General features: G+C 38.9%; 1 protein-coding gene and 1 pseudogene across 4 annotated transcripts in view; both read left to right on the forward strand.

Annotated features, from left to right (window-relative positions):
• Positions 1-27,492, forward strand: part of LOC106872917 (uncharacterized) — a 150,926-nt gene that overhangs the window by 114,816 nt on the left and 8,618 nt on the right. For 2 of the 4 annotated variants that reach the window (XM_014920094.3, XM_089342028.1), the window contains one exon: positions 14,041-16,530. The exons of the other annotated variants lie outside the window; for them this stretch is intronic. In XM_014920094.3, the coding sequence (XP_014775580.1) occupies positions 14,041-14,431 (391 nt within the window). In that variant the 3' untranslated portion in view covers positions 14,432-16,530. Of the gene's footprint in view, positions 1-14,040; positions 16,531-27,492 lie in introns of those variants that run through there. 4 annotated transcript variants of the gene reach the window in all.
• LOC149131127 (uncharacterized) lies at positions 10,519-11,469 on the forward strand (annotated as a pseudogene).

A 27,492-nucleotide genomic window follows, 5' to 3' on the forward strand; every position in this document is an offset into this window, starting at 1 on the left:
ATATTTATCAACCCTGGAGATATGAAAGGCAAAGCTGACACTTGCAAATGGATGTAACCAAATCCTTGTCCTTTTTTCTCCTCCTCCTCCTCCTCCTCATCATCATTATGTCTGCTTTTTCCAATCTAGCATGGGTTGGATGAGATTTCTACAGATTTCTACAGCTGGATGTTCTTCCTGGTAACAGCTCTTACTTGTTTTCAAGCAAGATACCTTACTGCACCGGTCTTTGCACAGAAAAGTGTTGATCTGTGGGACATAAGCAAATATTACCACTGCCCTACTGATGTCAATGTCAAGACAGAGACACACGCGTACACACACACACACACACACATTATTCAAGACAGTTTTATTCAGCTTCCTGCAGCTTAAATTTCATAGGCCTCTAACAGAAGCCTGTCTTTTTCAAGTTTTAGATTTACAAATCTGGATTACCAATTCAGTAATCTAAAGCCTGAAAGAGCAGTGCTTCTGTTAGAGGCCCACAAAACTTTAAGTCATATGGAACTAAAATTGTTTTAAATAATACATGTAATCCTACTAAATGGGTTGGGTGCCCTTTTCTTTTGTATGCCCACTTATTTGTGTGTATATATATATATGTATCATCGTTTAACGTCCGCTTTCCATGCTACCACGGGTTGGATGATTTGACTGAGCACTGGTGAACCAGATGGCTACACCAGGCTCCAATCTGATCTGGCAGAGTTTCTACAGCTGGATGCCCTTCCTAACGCCAACCACTCCAAGAGTGTAGTGGGTGCTTTTACGTGCCACTGGCACAAGGGCCAGTCATGCGGTACTGGCAACGGCCACACTCAAAACGGTGTTTTTAACATGCCACCTGCACAGGAGCCAGTCCAGCGGCACTGATATATATATATTTATGTATGTGTGTGTATATATATATATATATATATATATATATATATATATATATATATATATATATATATATATATATATATATATATATATATATATATCTGTAAAAATATGTGACACTTATTCAGTAGCCATGATAAAATTCCAAGTTTCAGATGCCGGGTTGGGAACCCACACCAACATCTCTTCAGTTATCTAGCCATTGAAAATTCCTGTCGTTTTTCAGAGGAATTTTCAATGGCCAGATAACTGAAGAGATGTTGGCGTGGGTTCCCACCCCGGCATCCAAAACTCAGTGTTTTATCATGGCTACCAAATAAGTGTCACATATTTTAACAGATAAATTCCTCTGTTTACATAATATCGAGGTCTCTTTCTTTCTTTTGTTGTCCTTCCTATCAATATATATATATATATATATATATATATATAGATGATGATGATATATACATATATATATATATATATGTATATATATATATATATATATATATATATATATATATATATATATATTATGTATGTATATATATATATATATATATATATATATATATATATATATATATATATGTGTGTGTGTGTTGTGATTGTTCCCTACCATTACCACTTGACAAACAGTGCTGGTTTGTTTACGTCCCTGTAACTTAGCAGTTTGGCAAAAAAGACTGATAGAATAAGTGTCAGGCTTTACAAAAATAAGTACTGGAGTCAATCTATTCAAGTAGACCCTTCAAGGCAGTGCTGTCGCATGGCCACAGTCCAATGACTGAAGCAAGTAAAAGATAGACGATTTAGTTGGAAGGAGTAGGGCAGAGCCTGATATCATTTTTGAGGGCCTCTGAAACTGGTGAAAGGAAGTTACTCTTAGACTTGGGATAAAGGTTGGAATATTTGCAAAAGAGTGAACTGTGCATCCAAGGATGAGGGAGTGAAGTGATAGGCCTAACAATGGGTAGAGTCAAATACTTAATAATAACAATGGTCTCTCTGAAAGGCTGCTCCTGTTACTGTCTACCCGATTTCACTTATAAGAATTTAGATGACTGAAGGTTTATATTAGAAGACATCTGAGAAGGTGCTGTGCTGTGGGATTGAATTCAAGAAACATGAAGTGGCAGAATAAACTACTTAACCATACAGCCATGTTTCTAACTGAAAATCAAAAGAACATTGCACAAGGTGGCACACATCAGGATTGAACTTGAACCCATGGTGTTTGTGAAGCAAACTTCTTAACCACACAGCCATAGCTACATCCATACTAACTTGGCTTCAATGAAGAACTGAAGCAGTAGATCATTATTATTATTGTTCAAACACCATCATGTTCAACTTTACCTTTCATCCTTTTGGGGTTGATACCAGTCAGCTATTAGGGTCAATTTTGTTGACTATCCCTCCTCCAAATTTCAGTTTTTGTACCTTTGCCAGAAGCCCAATATTATTATTGCAAGTAATCAAATCCATTCTAAAAGAAATTTGTGCAATGACAGGAGCAAAGATAAATCCAGACAAGTCAGTGGGCTTGCTGCTTGGCACATGGAGAGGTACATCTATGTCATTGAAGAGCATAGCAAGTCCCTGGACAGATGGACCAGTTAAACTGCTTCCTCGGGCTCTAGTTGGGTCTGGACTTCCAGATGGACAGAAACTGTGACAAGGTTGCTAGCAGAGTGACCAGCTCCACCTGGAAATGGATTGAGAGGAAACTATCTCTGAAAGATCTAGTATAAATGGCAAATGCCTACATTACCTCCATCATAACTTACCAGCAACTGACTGTTGTGTCTTGTTCTGGTCCTTTTTTGACCAGAGTGAAGAGTCTGCTTTTCTGCTTCCTGTGGAAAGGACATGTTCCACTGGTCAGGAAGTCCATCTGTTGCAGCACCTTCTGGAAGTCAGACTTGGCATGCCATGACTGCTAATGCACGGGCATGTAACGAGACTGCTCCACCTGCAGATTTTCTTGGATGTTGAGCAGGTGTGACCCCTATTTGTAAGACACAATTTGCTGCCTCTCTTCTCCAGGGTTGCAGTCTTGAGTCAAGAAAAGTTCAAGATTGGGTGCCTTCACCATCCTCTATCAGCTGGACAGTCTGCACAATGGAAGTTCTGTGTTAGCAATATATAGAAATCTAGCTGTGGGTAAGGGCAATGACATTTTGGGAGCAAACTCTAGGCATCAATAAGGACAAATTAGCTGAACTGTTTCAAAAGACTTTTAAGCTGACATGATTTCCAGGAATCTTTAACCAAGGAGTAGTACTAAGGGACACTATCAGTTTGAGAAGAGAACAGGAAAAGAAGTGCTGCTAAGTGGAACTGTAAGCACTCATACAATGTCTGAGCATTGTCTGAGCATTGTCTGAGCATTGTCTTGTGGAGTTCTGTCAAGCACTTGTTGCCATAGGTAGGATGAATCCACCTACTGACCAATTCTATCTTGTGGATTGCTTCACCTCCTGCCTTTAAAAAGGGAGCCAGATGGTGTTCCTCTATTTAGTGGCAAAAGGATTTGTGTGATGTTGAAGTAGAGCTTTTGATATCATTGATCTGAAGTTGTGGTTATTGCTGTTTAACCCAGGGACAGCCTTAATCCAGTAGACCTGTGATCGAGGTCAGTCAAGCTGTGATCATCCAGGTGAGACTAAGTATGTGGTCATCAAAGTGAAACTAAGTATGGTATACTTATTAGATTTGAGACTATAAGGTATGATGAAACGTGTGAGCCCCTGAATGAGAGGGCTGTATATATGATTACCAGCTCAGGCATGATGTGTGACTGCCAGGTGAGACCAGGTGTATGGTTACTAAATGAGATCAGGTGTGCAATCACTAATAAAATATTGGAAGGTTAAATTTGTTTATTGTTTAATACAATTGACTTTAACACTTTCAGTGGAACTGAATCAGAAACCTATTAGACAAAAATGAAGCACTATAAAGCATTTAGGATGGTGCTTTTCCCTATTCAGAAATAAAAGCCATATCAATGTTATAAGAGAATTTACCCAACTTGAGAGTTTCCTGTGGATGAATAATTCCCTTTTTCAAATGAAATTTTAAAATGTTTTAAAGGTTGTTTTGCTTATAACTATAATAATAATAGTAGTTCTCTCTACTATAGGCACAAGGCCTGAAACTTTGTGGCAGGGGGTTTGTTGATTACAGTGTGCAACTGGTACTTATTTTATTGACCCCAAAAGGACGAAAGGCAAAGTCGACCTCATCAGAATTTGAACTCAGAAACTAAAGATGGATGAAATGTCGTAAAGCATTTTGCCCAGTGTGCCAATGATTCTGCCGGCTCACTGCCTTAATTAATAATAATAATAATAATAATAATAATAATAATAATAATAATGATTTCAAATTTTGCCACAAGGCCAGCCATTTTTAGGAGAGGGGATAAGTCGATTACATTGAACCCAGTGTTTCACTGGTACTTAATTTATCGACGCCAAAAAGATGAAAGGCAAAGTCAACCTCAGAACATAGTGACAGGCGAAATACCACTAAGCATTTTGCCCAGTGTGCAAACAATTCTGCTAGCTCGCCACCTTAAATAATAATAATAATAATAATAATAATAATAATAATAATAATAATAATAATGATAATGATAATAATCTTTTCTACTCTTGGCACAAGATCCAAAATTTTCGGGGAGTGGGGGCTAGTTGATTAAATTGACCCCACTATGCAACTGGTACTTAATTTATCGACCCCAAAAGGATGAAAGGTAAAGTTGACCATGGCAATATTTGAACCCAGAACGTAAAGGCAGATGAAATGCCATTAAGCATCTTGTCCAGCATGTTAACAATTCTGCTAGCTTGCAGCCTTAAATAATAATGATAATAATAATAAAATTAATAATAATAATAATAATAATCCTTTCTACTAAAGGCACATGGGCTGAAATTTAGGGGAGGGGGAGAGCAAATCAATTATATGAACCCCAGTACTTGACTGATATTTATTTTACCAAACCCAAAAAGATGAAAGACAAAATTAACCTCTGTGAAATTCAAGGTTGACTCTTTTTCCATATTTTCAGAAACTTATTTTCTCATATATGTGTGTGTGTGTGTGTGTGTGTGTGTGTGCGTGTGCATGTGTGTGTGTGTGTGTGTGTGTGTGTGTGTGTGTACATATGATATCGCCACAATGTGTTGATGAGAAAAGCATGTAAAGTTTCTAGAGATAATATAATATAGATTTCCATTGTAATATGTGATTGTTTATAATTAATTAATAATATTATGAGGGGTTTTCTTCCTTTGACGGACCTTTATTTAAGGAGGAATTTATTTAACGAGTTATTTGAGGAGAAATTTGAATATGAACTGGACTTAGAGACGATGTTTTTGGTGTTTACTTTTTGTTCGTTACCGTTTACCCTGAAGATGTGTAAGGTAAATTATATATTTGACTTGAATTTGACAGTTAAATTTAGCCTTATACAGAAATGTTGACATAGGAATAAATTTCAATAATAATGGATATCAGCGTCAAAATTCTCTTTTAAATTTTAAATTTGATATATATATATATATATATATATATCTTTACATCTTAACAGATGGTTTAGGCAGTGGAGAATGTCTTAATTAGGTTCTCATAGTCTTCTTCTTGCAGCTTCTCTCATGGCTGATCCTTCCTACGTTTGATGAGCAAGTTCTGCTGCAAAATCTGCATGCAAGGAAGGTGCTGCACTTCTGCAGTGTGTTGTCTTTCTTTCTTTGGTGTTTTGCTTCAAGGACCAGGATGTTTTCTTCCTCAACTTGTTTCATTCCTTTGTTCGCTAAGGTTGTCTATGCTGTTCTGAACTCAGCTAACTTATCCTAAGTCTTATAAGCTTAATGATAACATTAGGAACATAATGATAGGTTTAAAATTTGATGGAAGGGGTCAGTAAATCAAATTGACCCCCAGTAATTGGCAGACACTTTTTGACTCTTAAAGGATGAAAGGCACCGATGACCTTGGTAGGATTCAGACCCATAACACAGAGAACCGATAGAAATGACACAAACCATTCTGTTTAGCAAAATAATTTCTTTTATTAACCATAAGGGTCCAAGACTTTGGGTTAGTATGATGACAAAACAGAGAAACAGCTGGGGTTTTAGATTAAGCAAAATGAAGGAGAAATCAACAGAACCAATGACCAGCAATTAAATGTCAACAGGGAGAGAGGGACCATCTTGGACAGTGGTTCTCAACCATTCTTTTTGCCTGTGGACCCCTTTGATTCCTATCTTACTCAGATGGACCCTCCCAGTCATTCAATGTTTAAAAAATCCTATTATATTTTTATAATTAAATATTATTGGGAATTGTATAAAAATGATTAAAATATTTGAAATATTTTGTGTCATAGATATATAACCAATTTACTGGAAATAAATTTTAGCAACAAAATCTTATATATGAGACTTCCAAGGGTCATATGGACCCTGGTTGAGAATTACTGATCAAGGATAATTCAGAGTAATAAACTAATTGTGGTTTCAAATTTTGGTACATGACCAGCGGTTTTAGTGGTTGGGACAAGTCGGTTACATTGACCTCAATACTTAAAAGGTGCTTGTTTTATTGAGGCCTGAAAAGATGAAAGGCAAAGTAGACCTCAGCAGAATTTGAACTCAGAAAGTAAAAAGCCAGAAGAAATGCCACTTAGTTTTTTTTGTCTGCCAACTCACCACTTTGCAACAGACTAATAATGATTTTAAATTTTAGCACAAGGCCAGCAAATTCAGAGGGTGGGGATGGGGGAGGTAAAGTTGATTACATTCACCCCCAGTATTCAACTGGTACTTATTTTATTGACCCCCAAAGGGATGAAAGGCAAAATCAACCTTGGCAGAATGTGAACTCAGAACATAAAGCTGGATGAAATACTGCTAAGCATTTTGCCTGGCATGCTAACGATTCTGCCAGCTCACCGCTATGCCATAGACTAATGATAAATGCCTGTGTTATCTTCAGTGCATCATCCATCTCTAAGAAAGATGAACTTTAGTTTTGTTTCTTTTTTCTGATACCCAGTGATGAAAACATTCAAAGGTAAACTGAGATTTGATCTTTAAAAAGTTTAATATACTCCATTGAATAGTGTAGGCACAGGCATGGTTGTGTGAAAAGGAGCTTGTTTCCCAACCGCATGGTTCTGGGCTCAGTTCCACTGCATGACATTTTGAGCAAGTGTCTTTTAGTAAAGCCCTGGGCTGACCAAAGCCTTGTGAGTGGATTTGGTAGATGGAAACTGAAAGAAGCCTGTTGTATATATATATCTATAAAACATAATTATTTTATTCTACACAGGTAGAAATATAGAAAAAAGATGTTGAAAACACACTGGGATTCATTCAGATTTTTTATTTTAAAATTAAGACTTAACCAATTTCATAGATTTCTCTGATTTTCAAAAGTTGAGAAATCAGAGAAATTTGTGAAACTGGTTAAGTTTATAAAAATTTTAAATAAAAACCTAAACGAATTCCAGTGCATTTTCAAATCCTTTTATATACATACACACATACATACATATATATGTACGTATGTATTTATGTGTTTATATGTGTGTGTGTGTGTGTGTTTGTGTTTGTCCCACGGTCAATGCTTCACAACTGATGTTGATGTGTTTGTGGTGTTAAGAGCCAGGCTGTGTTGGAGGGAAAAACCGGAAGTGAGGGAGTACACATGTCCTGTCGGAAGTGGGGCTTGTGGGTCCCACCAGAAGGGCTGCAGTGGGCATTCGTGGTCGGCAAAACATGAGTGGTCAGTTGGCATTGGACAGCACACAAGAGTAGACCTGTTAGATGGTACAGCAGCAGACAGAGCACATTGACATTGTAAGTGACCCCTTCCACGTAGACAGACGGTACGGCAGCAGACAGACGGTACGGCAGCAGACAGAGTACGTGGACATTGTGAGCAACCCCTTCCAGATAGACAGGTAAGACCACTGTAATTCTCCCTCTACTTCTGTCTTTTCCTCCTTCACATCACAAGCTATTTCGGCTCAAAAAAAATAAAAAAGAAGAAAAGAAAAATGATGGGTATGGTCTGCATTTTGAATGAGATGGTAGGCCATTTTGCGGCGAGGGAGATGTCGCCGTTTGGTTGAAAAAAATTAAGTTGGTGGCAAAACTCCACAGTATAGATGACCAAGTGAATTTCATACCATTGTACCTTGATGGATCAGCGTTGGCGCTATACCTGGAAATGGAGAAGGACCAGTTAAGTGCAGAAAAAATAGAAGGACATATGGGACATATGGTCGACTGGGGAAAGCAAAGTGGACGGGTGAACAGGTCGATGTGTTTACCAACAAAATCAGGAGATTGGCCAAACTTACAGGATACAAGGACGAAGCACTGGAACAAACAGTCAAATTAGCATTTGTGACTGGATTTCCTGACCACATGTCGGTCGAACTGCAAAAGCTGCTGAGTAGTCACTCCATGGTGATGGGGGAGGTAATATCTCAGGCCAGGGACCTCATTTCGTGTTACAGGATGACACCACTAGCAGTGACTGCAACTACGAGAAGAGGTCAAACAAACAGTGGTGGAGAGGGGTTAAACAAGGCACATGTGTGACCCCTCGAAGGGCAATGTTTTCAGTGTCAGGGTTCGCACATGGTGACAGACTGCAAGGAACCCAAGCCTGGAGTAATTTGCTATCAGGCCACATCACTAGTGAATGCATTCAGGGAAACAGTTTAAGGGAGACTACTGCACCGGTAGTCGTCCCGTTGAAAGAATAGAGGTGCATATACAGTTGTTGTCAGTAGTGGACGTCGTGGTGGAGGGAAAGGTATCACGAGCCCTCGTGGACATGGGCTGCTCAACAACCCTAATGATTCTGGAAGTGGTAGAAGAATGGAGTCGAGTGACTAGTGTAAGGGCTGTTGAAGGTACAGAAGTTGAATGCAGAGGAAGTTGCGATGTGGAGATGGTGGTACGAGGAACAAGATTGAAGTTGCGTGCAATTGTGATCAACCATGTGGTGGATGGAATCGATGTGGTGATGGAGAGGGACGCCATTGTCCGTTTAGGAGGTGTTGTGGTCAATGAAGCCAGTGTAATGTTCGGTGATACAGGGGCGCTATACGTCATGAGTCTGTAACAGGCGTTGGTGAGAGCTGCAAAGAAAAATATGTTGCATGCACCATTACAGACAAGGATTTGGGGGTTGTGTTCGATGGCTGGCAGTGGACAGTAGAATGGTACTGGAAGGGAGATCTTCCGATGTTGAAAAATGCAGTAGGCTGCTATCAGCATACCCTGAAAGCGAATTCAAGGGAGAGGTGGAATTTTGGATCAAGGAAGGAATTCTGATCCCTTGGAAGGAGGGAGTGGAGAGTGGAGTGCTACCACTGATGGCAATGGTGCAGCTGACGAAGCATAAAGTCAGGCTGGTATTAGATTTCCAGGAGCTGAACGACTACATATTGTGCCATACAGGTGGTGTAGCCATAGACGTTTGCAGCAAAACCCTGAGAGAGTGGAGGCAGATGATAGGGGCCTCCACAATCGTCATTCTGAAGTCAGCATACCTGCAGCTGCATGTGGCTGAGAGACTAGTAAGGTACAAGGGTTGGACATACTGCCTGACCAGGTTGGGATTCGGGCTGAATTCAGCACCAAAGATTATGACAATGATTCTCAAAACCATCTTATCTTGGGAAAGGTGGACAAAGTGAAACGAGCAACCAATTCTTATATTGACAACATCCTGGTGGACGAGAGCATAGTGTCAGCAAAGGAGGTCATAAGCCAGATGAAGAGTTTCGGGCTAACTGCCAAACTGCCAGAGGCAATGGAAGGAGGAGCTGCACTGGGACTCGAGCTACAGAGAGACAAGGCAGGCACGTTAGTGTTTCAGAGAGGGAAGATGCCAGTACGAGTAGGTGAGAACTGTTTTCTGTGTGTGGGAAGCTGCTGGGACACAACCCAATTGCAGGATGGCTTCAGACAGCATGCAGCTTCATCAAGAGGCGAGCTGAAGGAGTGAGATGGAGTGACAAATGGGCAAGAAATCTTAGAGAGAGTGACTGTGGAGGACCAGTAAGAGTCCTGGAAATTGGAGGTGTTGTGGTGGAGGATGCAGCCTGGCTCAGGAAGAAGGACGACTGCAACCATATCAACATGGTGGAGCTGGATGCTGTGTTGAAGGGGATGAACCTGGCCCTGAGGTAGGGGCTATGTACCATCGAGATCCAGACCGATTTGGCCACTTAAGTGCAGTGGGATGGGTAGGATCAGTGGTCACCAGCGAACGGAGGGTGTGAACCAAAGGGGGTGCAGAGATGCTGATAAGACACTGTTTGGGAATTCTGGGCAAGCTAGCTACTGAGGCTGAGTGTGGTTTTTGTGCCCTTTGAGAGGAACAGAGTGGATGTCCTGACCAGAATAAAGAAAGTCTGGTTGCAGGTGGCGGAAGATCTGAAGCAAGTGACTGCAGTGTGTCGACTGAGTGACTCAGAGCTGAGGAGACTGCATACTATGCATCATATGGGGGTGGACTGGACCCTGTTCCTAGCCAGGAAAGTTGAGCCTGATGTAACCAGGCAGAGTGTGCAGAGAGTAGTTGGGAGCTGCAACAGGGGCCAGTCCATTGACCCCACTCTGAGTGTGCAGGAGGCAGGAAGCATTCCAGTGGAACACAATCGGAAACAACTGGCAGTGGACGTGACACACTACTGGCAGGGGACATACCTCTTGATGGTCAACTGCGGACCAGGGCGGTTGGCCATATGGAGGGAGATGAAGATGGGTGGGGGGCTGCAGAGGAAATCACAAGAATGCTAAATGGGGTATTCCTAGAACGAGGCCCCGTGGATGAGCTGCTTGTGGACAATGGCACTGTGTTTCACTCGGAGATGCTGGGGGAAATGCTTGACAAGTGGCATGTCAGCCGTTTCTTCAGGGCAGCATACTGGCCAAGTGGCAATGGGGTTGTGGAGAGGCATCATTGCACCATCAAGACCATAGCAGAGAGGGGCCACATCTCACCGGTCAAGGCCGTTTTTTGGTATAATATGTCACCCAGGTCAGGACAGACTAAGGAGTCGGTGCCGCACAGGGCAATATTCAAGTACGAGTGGAGACATCCATGTACTGCATTGCCACAACCCACAGAAGAGAAAGAACATGCCTTTGCGCAGGTCAGGGAAGACGTCTGGGTTAAACCCCCCAAATGCACAATGCACAATGGGGAAAGGGGACAATAACCTCTGTAAATTCGAGGAACAATATGTCCATAGATGGCATGCCACGTCATGTTTTGAATGTGCGCAGGATCATCAATGCATTGGAGATAGAGCCAATAGTAATGGACAAGAGGACGAAGCTGGCAGCAACATGCCAGGGACTGAGGCCAGTCCTGAAGTCCCACAGCGGTTGCAGAGGGAGCGGTGCCCTCCTCACTGGTTGACTGATTATGAGACAAGGTGTGTGGTCAGGGTTGAGGAGAGGATGTGGGCAGGCTGGTTGAATGATCATCAGATCAGGGGTGGGGAGCGTGTAGTGTTTGAGCCAAGCTGTGTTGGAAGGAAAGACCGGAAGTGAGGGAGCATGCATGTCCTGTCGGAAGTGGGGCCTGCGGGTCCCACCAGAAGGGCTGTGGGGGTCAGCAAGGTGAGAGCAGTCAGTTGGTAGTGTATGAGAGTAGACCTGTTAGATGGTATGACAGCAGACAGAGCACATGGACGTTGTAAGTGACCCCTTCCAGATAGACAGACAATACGGCAGCAGACAAAACATGTGGACGTTGTAAGTGACCCCTTCCAGATAGACAGGTATGACCACAGTAATTCTCCCTCTACTTCTTTCTTTTCCTCCTTCACATCAGTGTTTACTCGTAACTTAGCAGTTCCGCAAAAGAGATTGAGAGAATAAGTATTGTGCTTGAATAACAACAAGTATGAGGCAGGTAGTGGGGAGTGAATTTTTTGACTCAACCCTTCTAGGCAGTGCCCCAGCATGGACATAGTCTAATGACTGAAACAAGTAGAAGATAAAATATAAAAGATAATAGTTACTTGCTTCTGAATTAACATGTAACTGGCTGAGTATTCCAAAGATACACTTAGTGTAACTCTCAGGTAGAATCAGCATAACATAGTGTGTGATATGGCTGTACCTTTTGAATTACAGGTACATAGTATGGCCAAATGGTTAATCAGTTTGCTTTGCAACCACAAGGTCTTATGTTCAATCCCACCATGTGGCACTAAAAGCAAATGTCATTTTTTTATAGCCTGAGGTATAGCCATAGCTAATAAGTAAAACTGGGGAGATGGAAACTGTATGGAAGCCCCATGGATGGACTGTACTTATAATTTAAAAAGTGCAGCCGTGTCACATTGTGTCATGTTTTTGATGTTATTTAAATAAATACAAAAATTAGACCCCTATTTTAGTAACAAAAACCACTCCCATTCTCAACCCTACACTCCTCTTCATCTAATAAGATACTGACAATATTCAGTAATTCTTCAACTTGTGAATCCATACGTAACCTGAAAGAACAGTTCTGATATGAACTGTCGGATAAAACTCCTTACAGAATGCAGTGTAGTTCTAGATAATCTTTAAAAATAACAGGATGGTCATGGCAGGAGTGCCTTTAATCCGAATATACTTTTAATCAGGGTTAAGTTTCTGTTATGACTTACTAACAACTCAAAAGAAATAATAGTTTATAAAACTACACTGACTAGGGTATATTATTATTTTCACTGTCACCTCATCATCATCATCACCTTCATCATTATCATCATCATTCTTATCATCACCATCATCATCATCCTTATCATCATCATCATTTTGCATTTGTTTTACTGAGGGTTTGATGGGTTTTACAGTGTCTTCTTATTCATCACAGTCAGCATCCTCTGGCACATAATAATGTTCATCCATTGTTGTCAACAACGAACAAGAACATCACACGGGAGAAGAAGATGGGACACGGTGTGTTCAGCTATGGCCAATCAATCCAATACATGCTCAGAAGGTTCTACTGCAGGTCAAGCACTGGTGGTCTGCTGGGAATTAAGGCAGGGAGTTGGCTCTGGACCTGCACAGTTCACGTTTTCTTTGTGCTCCTGTGATCCTTTTTCTATCAGTGGGAGGTGGCACCTCTGTTGGTGCAGCTGTGCCAGGCAGGGTATTCCTGTGCCTGCATTTCCCAGATGTCGGGGGTAGATCTGAAAGCACTTCAGTGAGGCTCTGAGTGTATCTTCAAAGTGCTTTCTCTGCCCACCTTGTGTGTGCTTGCCTTCTGCCAATTCACTGTCGAGCACAAACAGCAGCAGAGAAACCAGCCAACTTTGCAGTTATGTTATGTCCTTCAGAGTGCATTATGTGCATTTGGTTGTGCCATCAGCACTGGAAAGATTGTCCTATGTAAGCGGACAAAAGAATTTTCACTACTCTGTGTCAGAGGGTAGTAACTGGAAATGTTACTTCCCTCCTAAGTAAGTTGTCTATTAATACAGCTTTCAGAGTTCCCTGGAGTGTCATAAGCAGTTGGTTTTTTAATGCTGCGGTCAACTGCAGTGCTTCACAATAATGTTGTTATTGAGAGGAGGAGTGCGGGAAGGTGGAGAATTTAAACTGAGGATACAAAGACCTACAAGAGACTGCAAAGCACTTATACGGTGCTCTAAGATTTCCAACAGTTCCATCATCCAACCAACTGACCGGGAATGATAGGGGTTTTTTTGTGGGGTTGGTTATTGGCCCTGAAAGGACGAAAAATAAAGTTGACCTTAGCTGGATTTGAATACAAAGTAAAACAAACTGGAAGAAGGTGGTAAAAGATTATTAAGGTGAAATATAATAGTCTAATGACTGTTAATTTACTGTGTTACGTTGAACAGAGCACATCGGAAGAGGGTAACACAAGGAAATAAAATGGTCCATGTAGTTCCTGATATAAGAAAAAGAGACTATTGGTGATACCAGGGTTGATTTGGGGGCCAAATAGCAACATACTTTGCTCTCCATACCCTACAGCCACCCATTGCAACATTAGAAGTGTAAGAATTAACAACAAATATCTTTGCTGCTACTGTTATTGTTTTTGCTTATTGTGTGATTGTGTGTGTGTCATCTTCTCTTTCTCTTTCAGTGTCCGTTGCCAGCGACCAAGCATTTGTCCAGTACAAAATATCGAGTGCCTCACATCACCCTTGTCACTCTCTTACAACTTCATGACCTTCCCATCCAAAATAAAGGTGCCTACAACGCTGTTCACAATCTCCGGACGAATCTTGCCGTCGAGGTATTTCCGCTTCAGCCTTAAGCTCCAAGATGCCAGTCCGCAGCTTGGTGGTGTGACCAAGATCAGTCAACAGTATTTCCATTTGAACTACACCACCAATTCGGCGGCCCTTGAACTCCTTCGACGGATACCTGGGCCACAGGACATAAAGATCCAACTGACTATGGACATGTACAGTTCTGACAAGCACCAACTAATTGGTCAAGCCGTGTCAAAATTGTTCCTTTATGTAACCTAAACAGTCATTTCAGCTAACTTTTCAATATTTGTACATTTTTTTTTAATATATTCTCTGTCAGTTTCTCCACCTCCTTTTCCTCCTCCTCCTCCACCTCTCCTCCTCATCCTCCACCTTTCATAAACCTCCTTTTTAACTTTCTCAAGATTTAAAATTTTTCATTTCAATATTTTTTTTTTGTATTATATTTCAAATCTCACCCAGATTAACTTTGCTTTTCATCCTTCTTGGAGTCAATAAAATAAAGTACCAGTCTTATACTGGGGTTGATGTAATCGACTGTTCCCCACCTTCCGCTGAAATGCTGGTCTTGTGCCTATGTAAAAAAAATTCTCATTATTATTATTATTATTGTTATTATTTGGCAAAATTGTTAGCATGCCAGACGAAATGCTTGGCAGCATTTCGTTTGTCTATTTACATTCTGAGTTCAAATTCTGCCAAGGTCCACTTTGCTTTCATCCTTTCAAGGTTGATAAAATAAGTACCAGTTGACCATTGGAGCCATTCTAATTGACTTATTCCCTCCCCCGAAATTTCTGGCCTTGTGTCAAAATTTGAAATTACCACTACTACTACTACTACTACTACTACTACTACTACTACTACTACTACTACTACTACCACCACTACTACTTCTACTACTATTATTATTATTATTATTATTATTATTATTATTATTATTATTATTAGTGTTACTGCTGCTGTTATTATATCCTTCTGCAGTTGATAAAATAAAGTACCAGTCAAGTTCTGGGGTTGAAAGTATCAACTACACCCTCCCCTCAAAATTGTTGGCCTTGTGCTTGAATTAGAAAGAATTATTATCATTGTTATTATCATTATTATCATTATCATCATCATTATTATTATTATTATTATTATTATTAAAGCGGTGAGCTGGCAGAATCATTAGCATGCTGCACCAAATCAAAATACTTAGCAGCGTTTCTTCCATCTTTACATTCTGAGTTCAATTTCCATTGAGGTTGACTTTGCCCTTCATCCTTTTTGGGGGACAATAAAAGAATAAAACAAGAACCAGTTAATTATTGGTATCAAAGTAATCAATTAGTGGCCTCTGCCCAAATTTCAGCCCTTGTGCCTATTGTAGAAAAGATTATTATTATTATTATTTTATGTTTGACTTTTGTTTTGCTTTTGTACAAGTTGGATCCAAGTCTCACCCAGAGACCTCAAGAGACAACAAGTTAGAAGTTCGTGTAGGTGTTATGCCTAGGGTACCATATATTTGGATTTGTACAGTTTTGTTCAAGTGAATGTTTAAGAAACCATAAGAAAATTATGTGTTTGCTTTAAAATTTGAGATCACATAGACAGTATTTTACGTAGGATATGGGCAATTCCCATGAGCACTATCTTTTGAACTTCAGCCATTTTGGGGTTTCCTGGTATCTGAGCTAGGTAGGAATCAGCTTATTATTATTATTATTATTATTACTACTACTACTACTACTACTACTACTACTACTACTAAGGCAGTGAGCTGGCAGAATCCTTATTGTACTGGATGAAATGCTGAGCAGTATTTCACTTGTTTGCTATGCTCTGAGTTCAAATTCCCCCAAGGTCAACTTTGCCTTTCATCCTTTTGGGGTGGAGTTCGATAAATTAAGTACCAGTGAACAACTGGGGTCGATGTAATCAACTAGTCCCCTCCCCTCAAATTTCAGGCCTTGTGCTTATAGTAGAAAGGATTATTATTATTATTGTTGTTCTTGTTGTTGTTGCTCTTATAGATTTTTATTCCAAATATCATGTCGCTGAGTTCAAGATCTTGTTGATGTCATCTTTGTCTTTTATCCTCCTGGGGCCAATGACTTAAATAGATGTCAATCACTGGGATCAATTTAATCAAAATTTGTGGTCTTACGCCTTATGTTAGAAATCATTATTATTATTACTACTACTACTACTACTACTACTACTACTACTACTACTACTAAGTCATATATTTGATTATTCCTCTCCACCAAATTTGTGGCCTTCTGGTTCTTTTGCATTTTCCCCTTGTACTATCCCCCAAAATACTGAGCCCTTATAACCAATAAAATAAATCATCATCATTGTCATCATTATTATTTGTTATTATTATTATTATCATTATCATTATCACTACTACTACTACTTCTACTACTACTACTACTTCTACTACTACTACTAGTTTTATTATTGTTGTTGTTAATATTCGGGTGACAAGCTGGCAGAATTGTTAGCATGCTGGGCTAAATGCTTGGAGGCATTTCATCAATCTTTGCATTCTGAGTTCAAATTCTGCCAGGCTTAACTTTATCTTTCGTCCTTTCAGGGTCAATAAATGAAGTACCAGTGACACACTGAGGTCGATATAATCGGCTAGTCCCCTCCACCCAAATTTCAGGCCTTTAGTAGAATAGATTATTATTATTATTATTAAGGCAGCAAACTAACAGAACCATTAGCATACCAAGTGAAATGCTTGGCAGCATTTCATCCATCTTTACGTTCTGAGTTCAAGTTCTGCTAAGGTCCACTTTGCCTTTCATCCTTTCAGGGTTGATAAAATAAGTACCAGTCGAGCACAGGAGTCGATGTAATCGACTTACTCCCACCCCCAAAACCATTAGCATGCTGGGCAAAATGCTTAGCAGCATTCCATCTGTTCTTATGTTTTGAGTTCAAATTCCACTGAGGTCGACTGTGCCTTTCATCCTTTTGCATTTGATGAAATAAGTTTTAGGTAAGCACTAGGATCAATGTAATCAACCAGCCCCCCTCCTGCAAAATTTCAGGCCTTGTGCTTTATAGTAGAAAGGATTATTATTGTTTTTCATTGTATGCACAATTTTGTGTTAAGCTCCAACTGTCCCTTGTTTTTGTAATATCTTTTTCATTTTGTGTCCGGCCCTTGTGATCAATAAAGAAAAGATTATTATTATTTTTATAATTATTATTATTACTATTAAGGTGGTGAGCTGGCAGAATCGTTAGCACACCAGGTGAAATGCTTAGCGGTATGTCACCTGTTGCTACATTCTGAGTTCAACTTCCACCAAGGTCAACTTTGCCTTTCATCGTTTTCGGGTCAACGAAATAAGTAACAGTTACACACTGGGGTCAATGTAATTGACTAGCCCCCGCCCCTTCTCCAAAAAAACATTTTGAAGGCCTTGTGCCTATAATAGAAAGGATTATTATTATATGAAAACTTGCAGCCTATATTGCTGGGTATGATGGAAAGTGTCAACTGTCCACAGCCAGTAGACTAAGGTGACACTTGTTTACCGGTCATGCTTCAAGAACCCTGCAAAAAATTCTTGCAGCTCCAAGCAATGCTGATTTTTGTAGGTGTTCTACCTTCACACTTGCACCAATCTTTTTCGGCCATGTTGGTAGTTGAGTGTTGATACTGCCAAGTGCACCAGTTACTAGTGGTATCACAACTACTCTCTTCATTGACCACATCCTTTGCATTTCCCACTTCAAATCGTCATAGTTGTTTATTTCTTTTTGGTCTTCTTCTTTCACATTGATCCTGTTGTCACCAGGGCATGCTATGTTGATTATCATACATGTTCTTTGTTTTTTATTCACCACTGCAATGTCTGGTTGGGTGATTGCACTAGATCATTGCATTCCACATGATTTTGCAATTCTCATTTCCGGTGACTCCTTCTGGAGTTTTCTCATACCACGTCTTTACTCTTTGTAGGTCGTGATTACCACAGAGCTCCCAATGGATCATTCTTGCCACATCGTCATGGTGTCTTTTGTATTCGTGTTGTGCCAATTTCGGGCATTCGCTAACGATGTGTCATACTGTTTCACCCCTCTCACCATACATTCTGCATTTGTTGCTATCGGTAATGTTGTCTATTCTGTACTTCATATAGTTGGTCCTTAATGCTTGTTCTTGAGCTGCGCATATGAGTGCTTCTGTCTCTATCTTCAGGTCACTCCTCCTCATCCATAGCCACTGGTCCTCTGTATCTGTCTTCGTGTTCACATCCCTTGCAAACTGACCATACATTTTCTTTTTTTTTTTTGTTCATTTCTTGTTTAAATTTTTCTTTAGTTACACAATTTTCAGTTTTGATGACGCCGGCCTTCTTTGTATGTTTCAACAGTGGCTCTGCAGCATTTTTTATATACCACCCTAAGCTGTTTTCCTCTGCTTCAATACAGTTCTGGCAACTGATCAAACTTCTCAACCTCTCCCACCCTTTCTTCTGACACCTGTCAGTGTAACTCTTAGGGTGGAAAGCTCCGTGTATTGTCATTTTTCTGGTCTTGGTATCCATTTTCTTCACTTCTTTCTTTTGCCATTTTAAGTATTATTGTTATTATTATTAATGTGGCAAGCTGGCAGAATAGTTAGCACACCAGGCAAAATGTTTAACAATATTTCGTCTGCTGCTACATTCTGAGTTCGAATTCCACCAAGGTCAACTTTGCCTTTCATCCTTTTGGGGGTCGATAAATTAAGTACCAGTTGAGTACTGGGATCGATGTAATCGACTTAACACCTCTCCTGAAATTGCTCGCCTTGTACCTATACTAGAAAAGATTATTATTATTATTATTATTATTATTATTATTATTATTATTATTATTATTATTATTATTATTATTATTGAGGCAGTGAGATAGCAGAATCATTAGGCTGTCTTAATGTTCTGATTTCAAATTCCACTGCTGTCGACTTTGCCAGTCATCCTTTTGCGGGTGAATGAAATAAGTACCAGTTGAGCACTAGGATCAAGGTAATTGATTAACCCTCACCTGCCAAGTTTTAGGCCTTCTGCGTATGCTAGAAAAGATTATTATCATTCTAATTTACGTTATTAGCCTGAATTTATTTTCTTTTTGCTAATTAAAACTTTTTTTAAAATATGAAATGTTTTATGATAACATATATGTATATATATATATAGGTTCAAAAAAAGGAAAAAGACAAAAAACAACAACAAAAAAACAACGTGAGGACGTGATACAGATTGTGTTACTAGACGCTCGGGATATATATATATATATATATATATATATATATATATATATAAACTTTCCAAATTAAAAAGCAAAGGCTGAAATATAACATTGGTAAAGAAGTAAACAAATAAAAACTAGAATTTATGAGAAGTAAAAATTAATATTCTTTTCTACTCTAGGCAGAAGGCCCGAAATTTGTGGGGGAGGGGACCAGTCGATTAGATCGACCCCAGTACGCAACTGGTACTTAATTTATCGACCCCGAAAGGATGAAAGGCAAAGTCGATCTCGGCGGAAATTGAACTCAGAACGTAACGGCAGATGAAATACCGGCGTGCTGACGTTTCTGCCAGCCTGCCACCTTTTCTGTTCTTTTCTACTCTAGGCACAAGGCCAGAAATTTTGGGAGAAAAGGGCCAGTTTCGGTCAGCTCGCCGCCTTAATAAAAAGTAATATTGAAACGTTACCTTGGTTAATTTATCAGGGGGCCAAAGGAAAAGTATCTGCCGATAGAGATAGACGAAGGGAGACCACTCTTCTGCAAGCATTTAGATCAGGTCTCTAATATGAGGAAAAGTTACCTCCCATCTTCCTGCAAATCCTAGAAGGCCTGAAAAATGTCATTAGAAAAACCGCGGAGAAAAACCGTGGAGGATTAAGCCATGAAAATTATTTCTACTATTGCCACAGAGCCTGGAATTTGCGGGAAGAGGGTTATTCGATTACGTCGACCTCACTGCTCCACTGGTACTTATTTTATTGACGCTGAAAGCCTGAAAGATAAAGTCAACCTCGGTGAAATTTGAGCTCAGAGCATAAGGCTAGAAGTGCTGTGAGGCATTGTGCCAGCTCCCCTACTTTTAAACAATAAAAACGAAAGACATATAGATAGATGTAGATGGGTAGCTACAGACATAGATTGATATATAATATAATGTGATATAACCAGAAATGACTCTGACGAAAGTATCATTCAGTTTTTCTCAATTGATCAATGGACGAATTGAGTAAACCTACAATGACTTCTGGAAACAGCTGTAAGTCAAACTTACTACAATAAATAAAAATATAATGACCATTATTTATGACTTGTCTCATAGTTTAATATAGATATAGCTATATGGCTATCAGTTAATATAGACGGATAGATTTAAATAGATATAAATTGGTACAGAGAAATAAATATAGACAGATATAGATAAACAGATGTAGTTACATAGTTATAAATTAATATAGATATATAGTTATAGATAAATTAATATAGATATATAGTTATAGATAAATTAATATAGATATATAGTTATAGGTAAATATTAGTTTAAAATTTTGGCAGAAGGCCAGCAATTTCAGGGGATGGAGTAAGTTGATAAAATCGACCCCAGTGTTCAACTGATACTTGAAAAGATTGGTGGCAGATACTGATGTCACGCAACTGGCACCTATGCCAGTGGCACGTAAAAGCACCCTTGGAGTGGTTAAGTCAACCACAGCAGAATTTGAACTCAGAATGAAATACCACTAGGTATTTTTCCCAGCATGCTAACAATTCTACCAGGTCAGTTATAGATAGATACTGACATTGTTGGCACTCCGTCGCTTACGACGAGGGGGGTTCCAGTTGATCCGATCAACGGAACAGCCTGCTCGCGAAATTAACGGGCAAGTGGCTGAGCACTCCACAGATACGTGTACCCTTAACGTAGTTCTCGGGGATATTCAGCATGACACAGTGTGACAAGGCTGACCCTTTGAATTACAGGCACAACAGAAACAGGAAGTAAGAGTGAGAGAAAGTTGTGGTGAAAGAGTACAGCAGGGTTCGCCACCATCCCCTGCCGGAGCCTTGTGGAGCTTTTAGGTGTTTTCGCTCAATAAACACTCACAACGCCCGGTCTGGGAATCGAAACCGCGAGTCTGCTGCCCTAACCACTGGGCCAGTGTGCTTCCACTGACATAGGTACATAGTTATAGACAAACAGACAGACAGGTAAAACGACTCTAAAATCAAAAAGAAAGAATTTGAAACTTTTGTCCATTCTAAATTAGTTGAACTTCATGAATGCTACTTTGCAAAATAGTGCAGGCCACTCAATGAATCTATACTTTTCTATGTTTTTTACTTATTTTATTCCTTGTGTTGTTTCTGTTGTGGCATGTTGTTTTTTGTTTGATTGTTTTTTTTAATACTTTGATTTTTCCTCCAGATATCATACACTTATGTCATTATATGATTATTACATTTTTGTTCATAATTTAGAAGGGAAGTAAATAATCGTAAGCAACTTGTTATTTTGCAACTCTCTCTGTCCCTGTCTTTATCTATACATACATGCATACATATATACATACTTGTATATATATATATATATATATATATATATATATATATATATATATACATACTATATATACATATATATATATATATATATATATATATGTATATATATATATTAGGCTTTTATAAGATGCTTCCATTTGAATGCAATACTTTAAATTTAATACCAAAATGCAATGCTAGCAGCATGTCTGACTCAATAAACCTGCTTACATCAGAAAGGATATAGATAGTAACAAATTAGTGTGCACACACACACACACACACACACACACACACAGACACTCCCATTCATACATACATATTATTTATCCCCACTCAAAAGTGGATGTTCTGTTAGAACAAACTATATACTGCAATAGTAATCATGCTGTAGCTTCATGTAACAGAACATCCATGTTTAAGTGAAGATAAGTATTACCTCTTCATATTCATACTGCTTCCGTCACTAATAAATATTTTACATACACATTAGTACTGTGCATAAAGTCAAATGTACCACTGCTACTGTTGAGTTTAAAGCTCCACTTAATGTGTCACTCAGTTTGTTTTAAATAAAGTGGTGTGCTTACTACTGTATTTAGCAGTATTACTGTCTATATTATACAGAGCAAATGTAGAGAAAATTATGACAAGTGCAACAAACAGTTTATACCATTTGCACCATGAATGCTCACTGCAGCAGATACAAATAACCACATTAGCAAAACATGCACAGATAACAAATGGTATGAACTGTGTTTATGAGATTTTATCACTTCAGGTTCATGATGTTGATAAGCCTCCGAAAATGGCAAAATATCGATGTCCATCATTCCTGAATGGGATTTGGGGTTTGTTGTGTCACCTGTCTATGACTTTCGGGTGTTTTAACACCCAGCGCTTTGAAGAAGTCAGCTCCGCTGTACTTCCTGCAGCCTACTGGTGAATAAGCAAAGCATACATGTTTAATCTATTATCTTTAGTCTGATGAAGTATATTTTATTTAATTTCTTTCTCTCTCTCTCTCTCTCTATATATATATATATATATATAGAGAGAGAGAGAGAGAGAGAGAGAGAGAGAAAGAAATTAAATATATAAATATATATATAAATATATATATATATATATATATATAGAGAGAGAGAGAGAGAGAGAGAGAGAGAAAGAAATTAAATAAAATATACTTCATCAGACTAAAGATAATAGATTAAACATTATACATATATACATATATACATATATACATACATACATACATACATACATACATACATATATACATACATACATGCATTCATGCATGCATACATACATACATACCTACACACACACATATACTTAAGTTGCTTATGTTTAAAATTTTACTAAACCCTTTTCCGTTTTGACTTTGGTAATACATTTATATTAAAAAACAGCTCCTACATGAAATATCTTCCATAGGGCACAAATTAGGGTGATTCATTAACGGGAAAAAAAAAAAAGAAAATATACAAATAAATAAAAATAATTTTGAAAAATTTAGTTATTGTCTGTTTATGTGTATGTATATATCTATTTAACTGTATTTGTGTGCATACATGTATATTTTGGGTGAGTGTATATGTGCATAGCTGTGTGCGTGTATGTGCATGTGTGTGTGGGTGGGTGCGTGTATGTGTCTGTGTGTGCATGCATGTGTGCATGTAACAGTTTGATCTGTAGCTTGGACTGAGGGTTTTGTTCCTGATGCCAGTTGATAAAGGAAAAGAAATTCAATAAAAATTCTCATCAAGGAATCCTAAGGGTTACTGAGTTTTATGAATGAAATTTGACCTGAGGTCCAATTGACAGACATGTATTTATCACTCAGACATGAACACATCAAACTGTATACATTTTTTTATATTATTAGACATGAGATGAAGCAGTGAGAAAGCATCTTCAGACGTTGAATCTCACAGAGGAGATGACAAGAGACTGTGACTTCTGGCAGTTTGCTGTGATTGGGAAGACATGCCAAGCTAAGTAAAATCATGACTGTCCGTGCATATGGACATGTCCTCTACAGTCCTGGCTTTCAGTTGAGAAATCCCAGTCTTGCAGGGTTGTGGGTGCTGGTATCACATAAAAGCTCTTTGTACCAGTGCCACAGAAAAGTGCCTGTGCCACTACCACATAAAAGCACTTGTGCTGGTGCCACATAAAAGATACCCAGTACACTTTGGAAAGTGGTCGGCATTAGGAAGGGCATCCAGCTATAGATACCATTCCAAAACAGACAAATGATGCCCGAACAGCCCTCTAGCTGGCCAACTCCTGTCAAACTGTCTGACCCATGCCAGCATGGAGAACAGATGTTAAAAGATGATGACTGTGATATAACTATATATTCAAAAAGGGAAAAATGAGAAAAGTTACGCATGCTTCGAATCCCAGGTTCTGTACTAAAGTAATCACTGGAAGACCCATCAAACCTGTAAGACTCAGAAAACCCTTGGTAAAACAAATGATGATGATGATGATGATGTTGAGACTGTGGTGGTCACATATAGATTGGCATCAAAAGGGATTAAAAAAAAGAAATGACATATTGAATAATGCATGCCAAGATAAGTTATGTATAAAAGGTGGCGAGCTGGCAGTAACGTTAGCACACCGGGCGAAATGCTTAGCGGTATTTCGTCTGCCGCTACATTCTGAGTACAAATTCCGCCGAGGTCAACTTTGCCTTTCATCCTTTCGGGGGTCGATTAAAAAAGTACTAGTTACGCACTGGGGTCGATATAATCGACTTAATCCGTTTATCTGTCTTTGTTTGTCCCCTCTGTGTGTAGCCCCTTGTGGGCAGTAAAAAAGAAAAAGATAAGATATGTATAAGAGATAGATAGAGTGGTCACAACTGAAATGCTTTTGATCGCTGGGTTATTGGATCAGAGTAGGCCTGGGGTTAAACAACAACAGCAACAAACTCTGCATGGATCCTATTTGTAGCTGTTTGTGAGTGAGCTAACTTGTTTTGTCTTGGCCATAACAGTAGAGTGCTGGTAGCAAGAGATGACCTCCAGAATCTTCAATTTGCTGGCCAACCCACAACAGTGAATACCTCATAAACACAACTGAATAGAAATTAACCATACACACCTAACCCCTCACACTTCACCCTGAAGGACCATAAACCCAACTTCTCTGCTAAACCCCGTATTAAACCAATCTGCCCCACAAAATCAGACTTAGGTCGAATTAGCAAATGCATAATCCACTGGATCTTAGGAGTAAGGTTAAGCTTCCATTTTGGAATCGTCCCAGTGATGTCATCCCTTGGTTCCACTCCCTTTCTAATAAAACACAAACCACACACTCATTTCCTTCAGTTTGACCTTTCCAACTACTATGTCTCCATATCGTTTATTCTATTAACCCTTTCTTTACCATATTTCTCTTGAAATACACTACTTTAGTTTCAATTAATTTAAAAAACAATGAAGAATTATATGAAATAATTGTCATAATTAAACCGAGGCTTGGAACATTAACTAGCATGGTATTGTGAGAGAAGGTTATAATTTAAATTACTTAAAATTAGAAGGTTTGTATCATTGAACCAGGGGTCAGTCTCTAGTGGGTTGGTATCAAAAGGGTTAAATGAGGTCCTAATCTTTGCAAGAAAATACACATTTGTCTCCCTAACCGATATCAACATCATCCTAGCAGCTAGGACAACCCTTATATATCTCAATAGTAATTACTGATCCCACAACTTGTCTGTCAATTTATTTGATATAACTAAGGGCTCACCTGACTCCACCCAGGTCAGTAACCTGGGTGGCCTCTTCCTTCTTTTCTGGATTTACATACATTTCCCTAACCTCTCCGGAGGTCTGTACATGGATGATGCACTTCTTACAGCCAGTGGTTTACCTCCACTCTCCATTGAACACATCCAGAAGACCTTCTATAGATTTTTTAAGAATTATAACCTTACTATCTCCTTTGAAAATAACACCAAAATAGCTAACTTCTTAGATGTCGTTCTCGACTTAGACACAAACCTATATCACCCCTTTCATCAGCCAAATGAACCAATACAATATATCAACATTCTATCCAATCACCCTGCACTTTACCCTTAATAACATTATCATCAGTATCTCCATTAGAATTTCTAACTTATCAGCAAACGATCACTAATGCACTTTACTTCCAATGTGAGATAGTAAAAATAACCCAATATCAAAGATTTATGCTGACCACAGGAGTAAATGGACAATATCAAATTTTAATAGACTATCTAGGTAGCATTTGCTTTGAAGACAATGTAAATGTTTGGAGTGTGATGACCCGATTATACACAGTAAGATAGTGGTTCCCAACCTGGGGTCCACAGACCCATGGTGGTCTGCAAAGGTAGTACAAGGGATCCATGAAATAAATTCAAAGTTTCATATAAATATATATATATATATATATATATATATATATATATATATATATATATATATATACGCACACACACACACATAAGGATAAGCATATTAAAAGGGGTTCCATGGAAAAACTTGTTTAAATAAAAGAGTAGGGAACCACTGTTGGGAGCCACTGCAAGGGTCCCCAAACTTTTTAGACCATCAACCACTTCATGGAATCTCTGATCCCTCATTGACCCCAGACATGTACAAAAAATAAACTAATAATAATTAGTGCAGGGAGACTGCATGGCAAACCCTGCTCTCAATATATATCAGTATGGGAAACTGCATACCATGCCCTGCAAAACTGTTGCTCTGTATCCCCTTCTCCTGTGAACATGTCTCGTGAAATGTAGAGAAACAAGAAGGAAAAACTATTTACTGTCATAGTCCCGGAGGAAGTTTGTGAGAGGCAGATGATGGCAGGCAGATGGATAAGGTGAACTTCTCAGATCCTTATGCTATACGCATGCACTAGTGCTAGTTTCGACAATTTGCAATGCGCTAGTTTGCATTGGCACCAGTTTCAAGACCAAATCCAACATCAATAATAATAACGAGAGAGAAGCTTCATAAATAATATTGGTAATATTAACCTTTTCTGTCTACCAATGGGTCCAATGGACCCATTTCAGTTTTCTCAGTTGCTTCTTCCTATTGTTTATATTATTTGATTCTGCTGATTTCTTGTGACTCTTATTTTTTCTTGACTCTTTTATTTGTCAAATGGGAAATTTTCTGTATGTTTATAAAAGCTAGAAAATTTCACTTTATACATTAATTACTGTATAGATTCATTGGACCCTCGCATTAAATCCGGCCAATACTCTTGTCATTCTAAACAGAATAAAAGCAGTATCAAATATTATTTTCCTGGATATTTATCAGATATGAAATAGATAAAATAGGAAAAATTATGAAAATATTCCTGTAAATTTGTGTGGTATTGCATCACCTTCAATCTGCTAGGTTACAGGCTGATGCAAAATTTCTGTGATGATGCAATTCTTACAATATATTGCACCATCTTTCAAGAGAGTATAAATATGTGGGAGAGCAATATCTGCCTTTAGTCTGCTATCAAGTTTCATGTAGTTCAGTTGTGCTTTCCAGTATGCCTAGATGTGAAAACTTGAGTGAAGACCAAATATTGAAAAGGTTATTGGAATTAGGGGGATATAGCATCATACAACGTGGAAGACAATTGGAGATTTCTGCGGGACAACCTGTTGAAAGCCACCGACCAGATTTGTGGGTGGTGTAAGGTCCCCTCCCGACCCAGAGTAACGTGGTGGTGGAACAAG

The sequence above is a fragment of the Octopus bimaculoides genome, chromosome 25 (assembly GCF_046866305.1).
Source record: "Octopus bimaculoides isolate indiv1 chromosome 25, ASM4686630v1, whole genome shotgun sequence".
Classification (NCBI taxonomy): domain Eukaryota; kingdom Metazoa; phylum Mollusca; class Cephalopoda; order Octopoda; family Octopodidae; genus Octopus; species Octopus bimaculoides.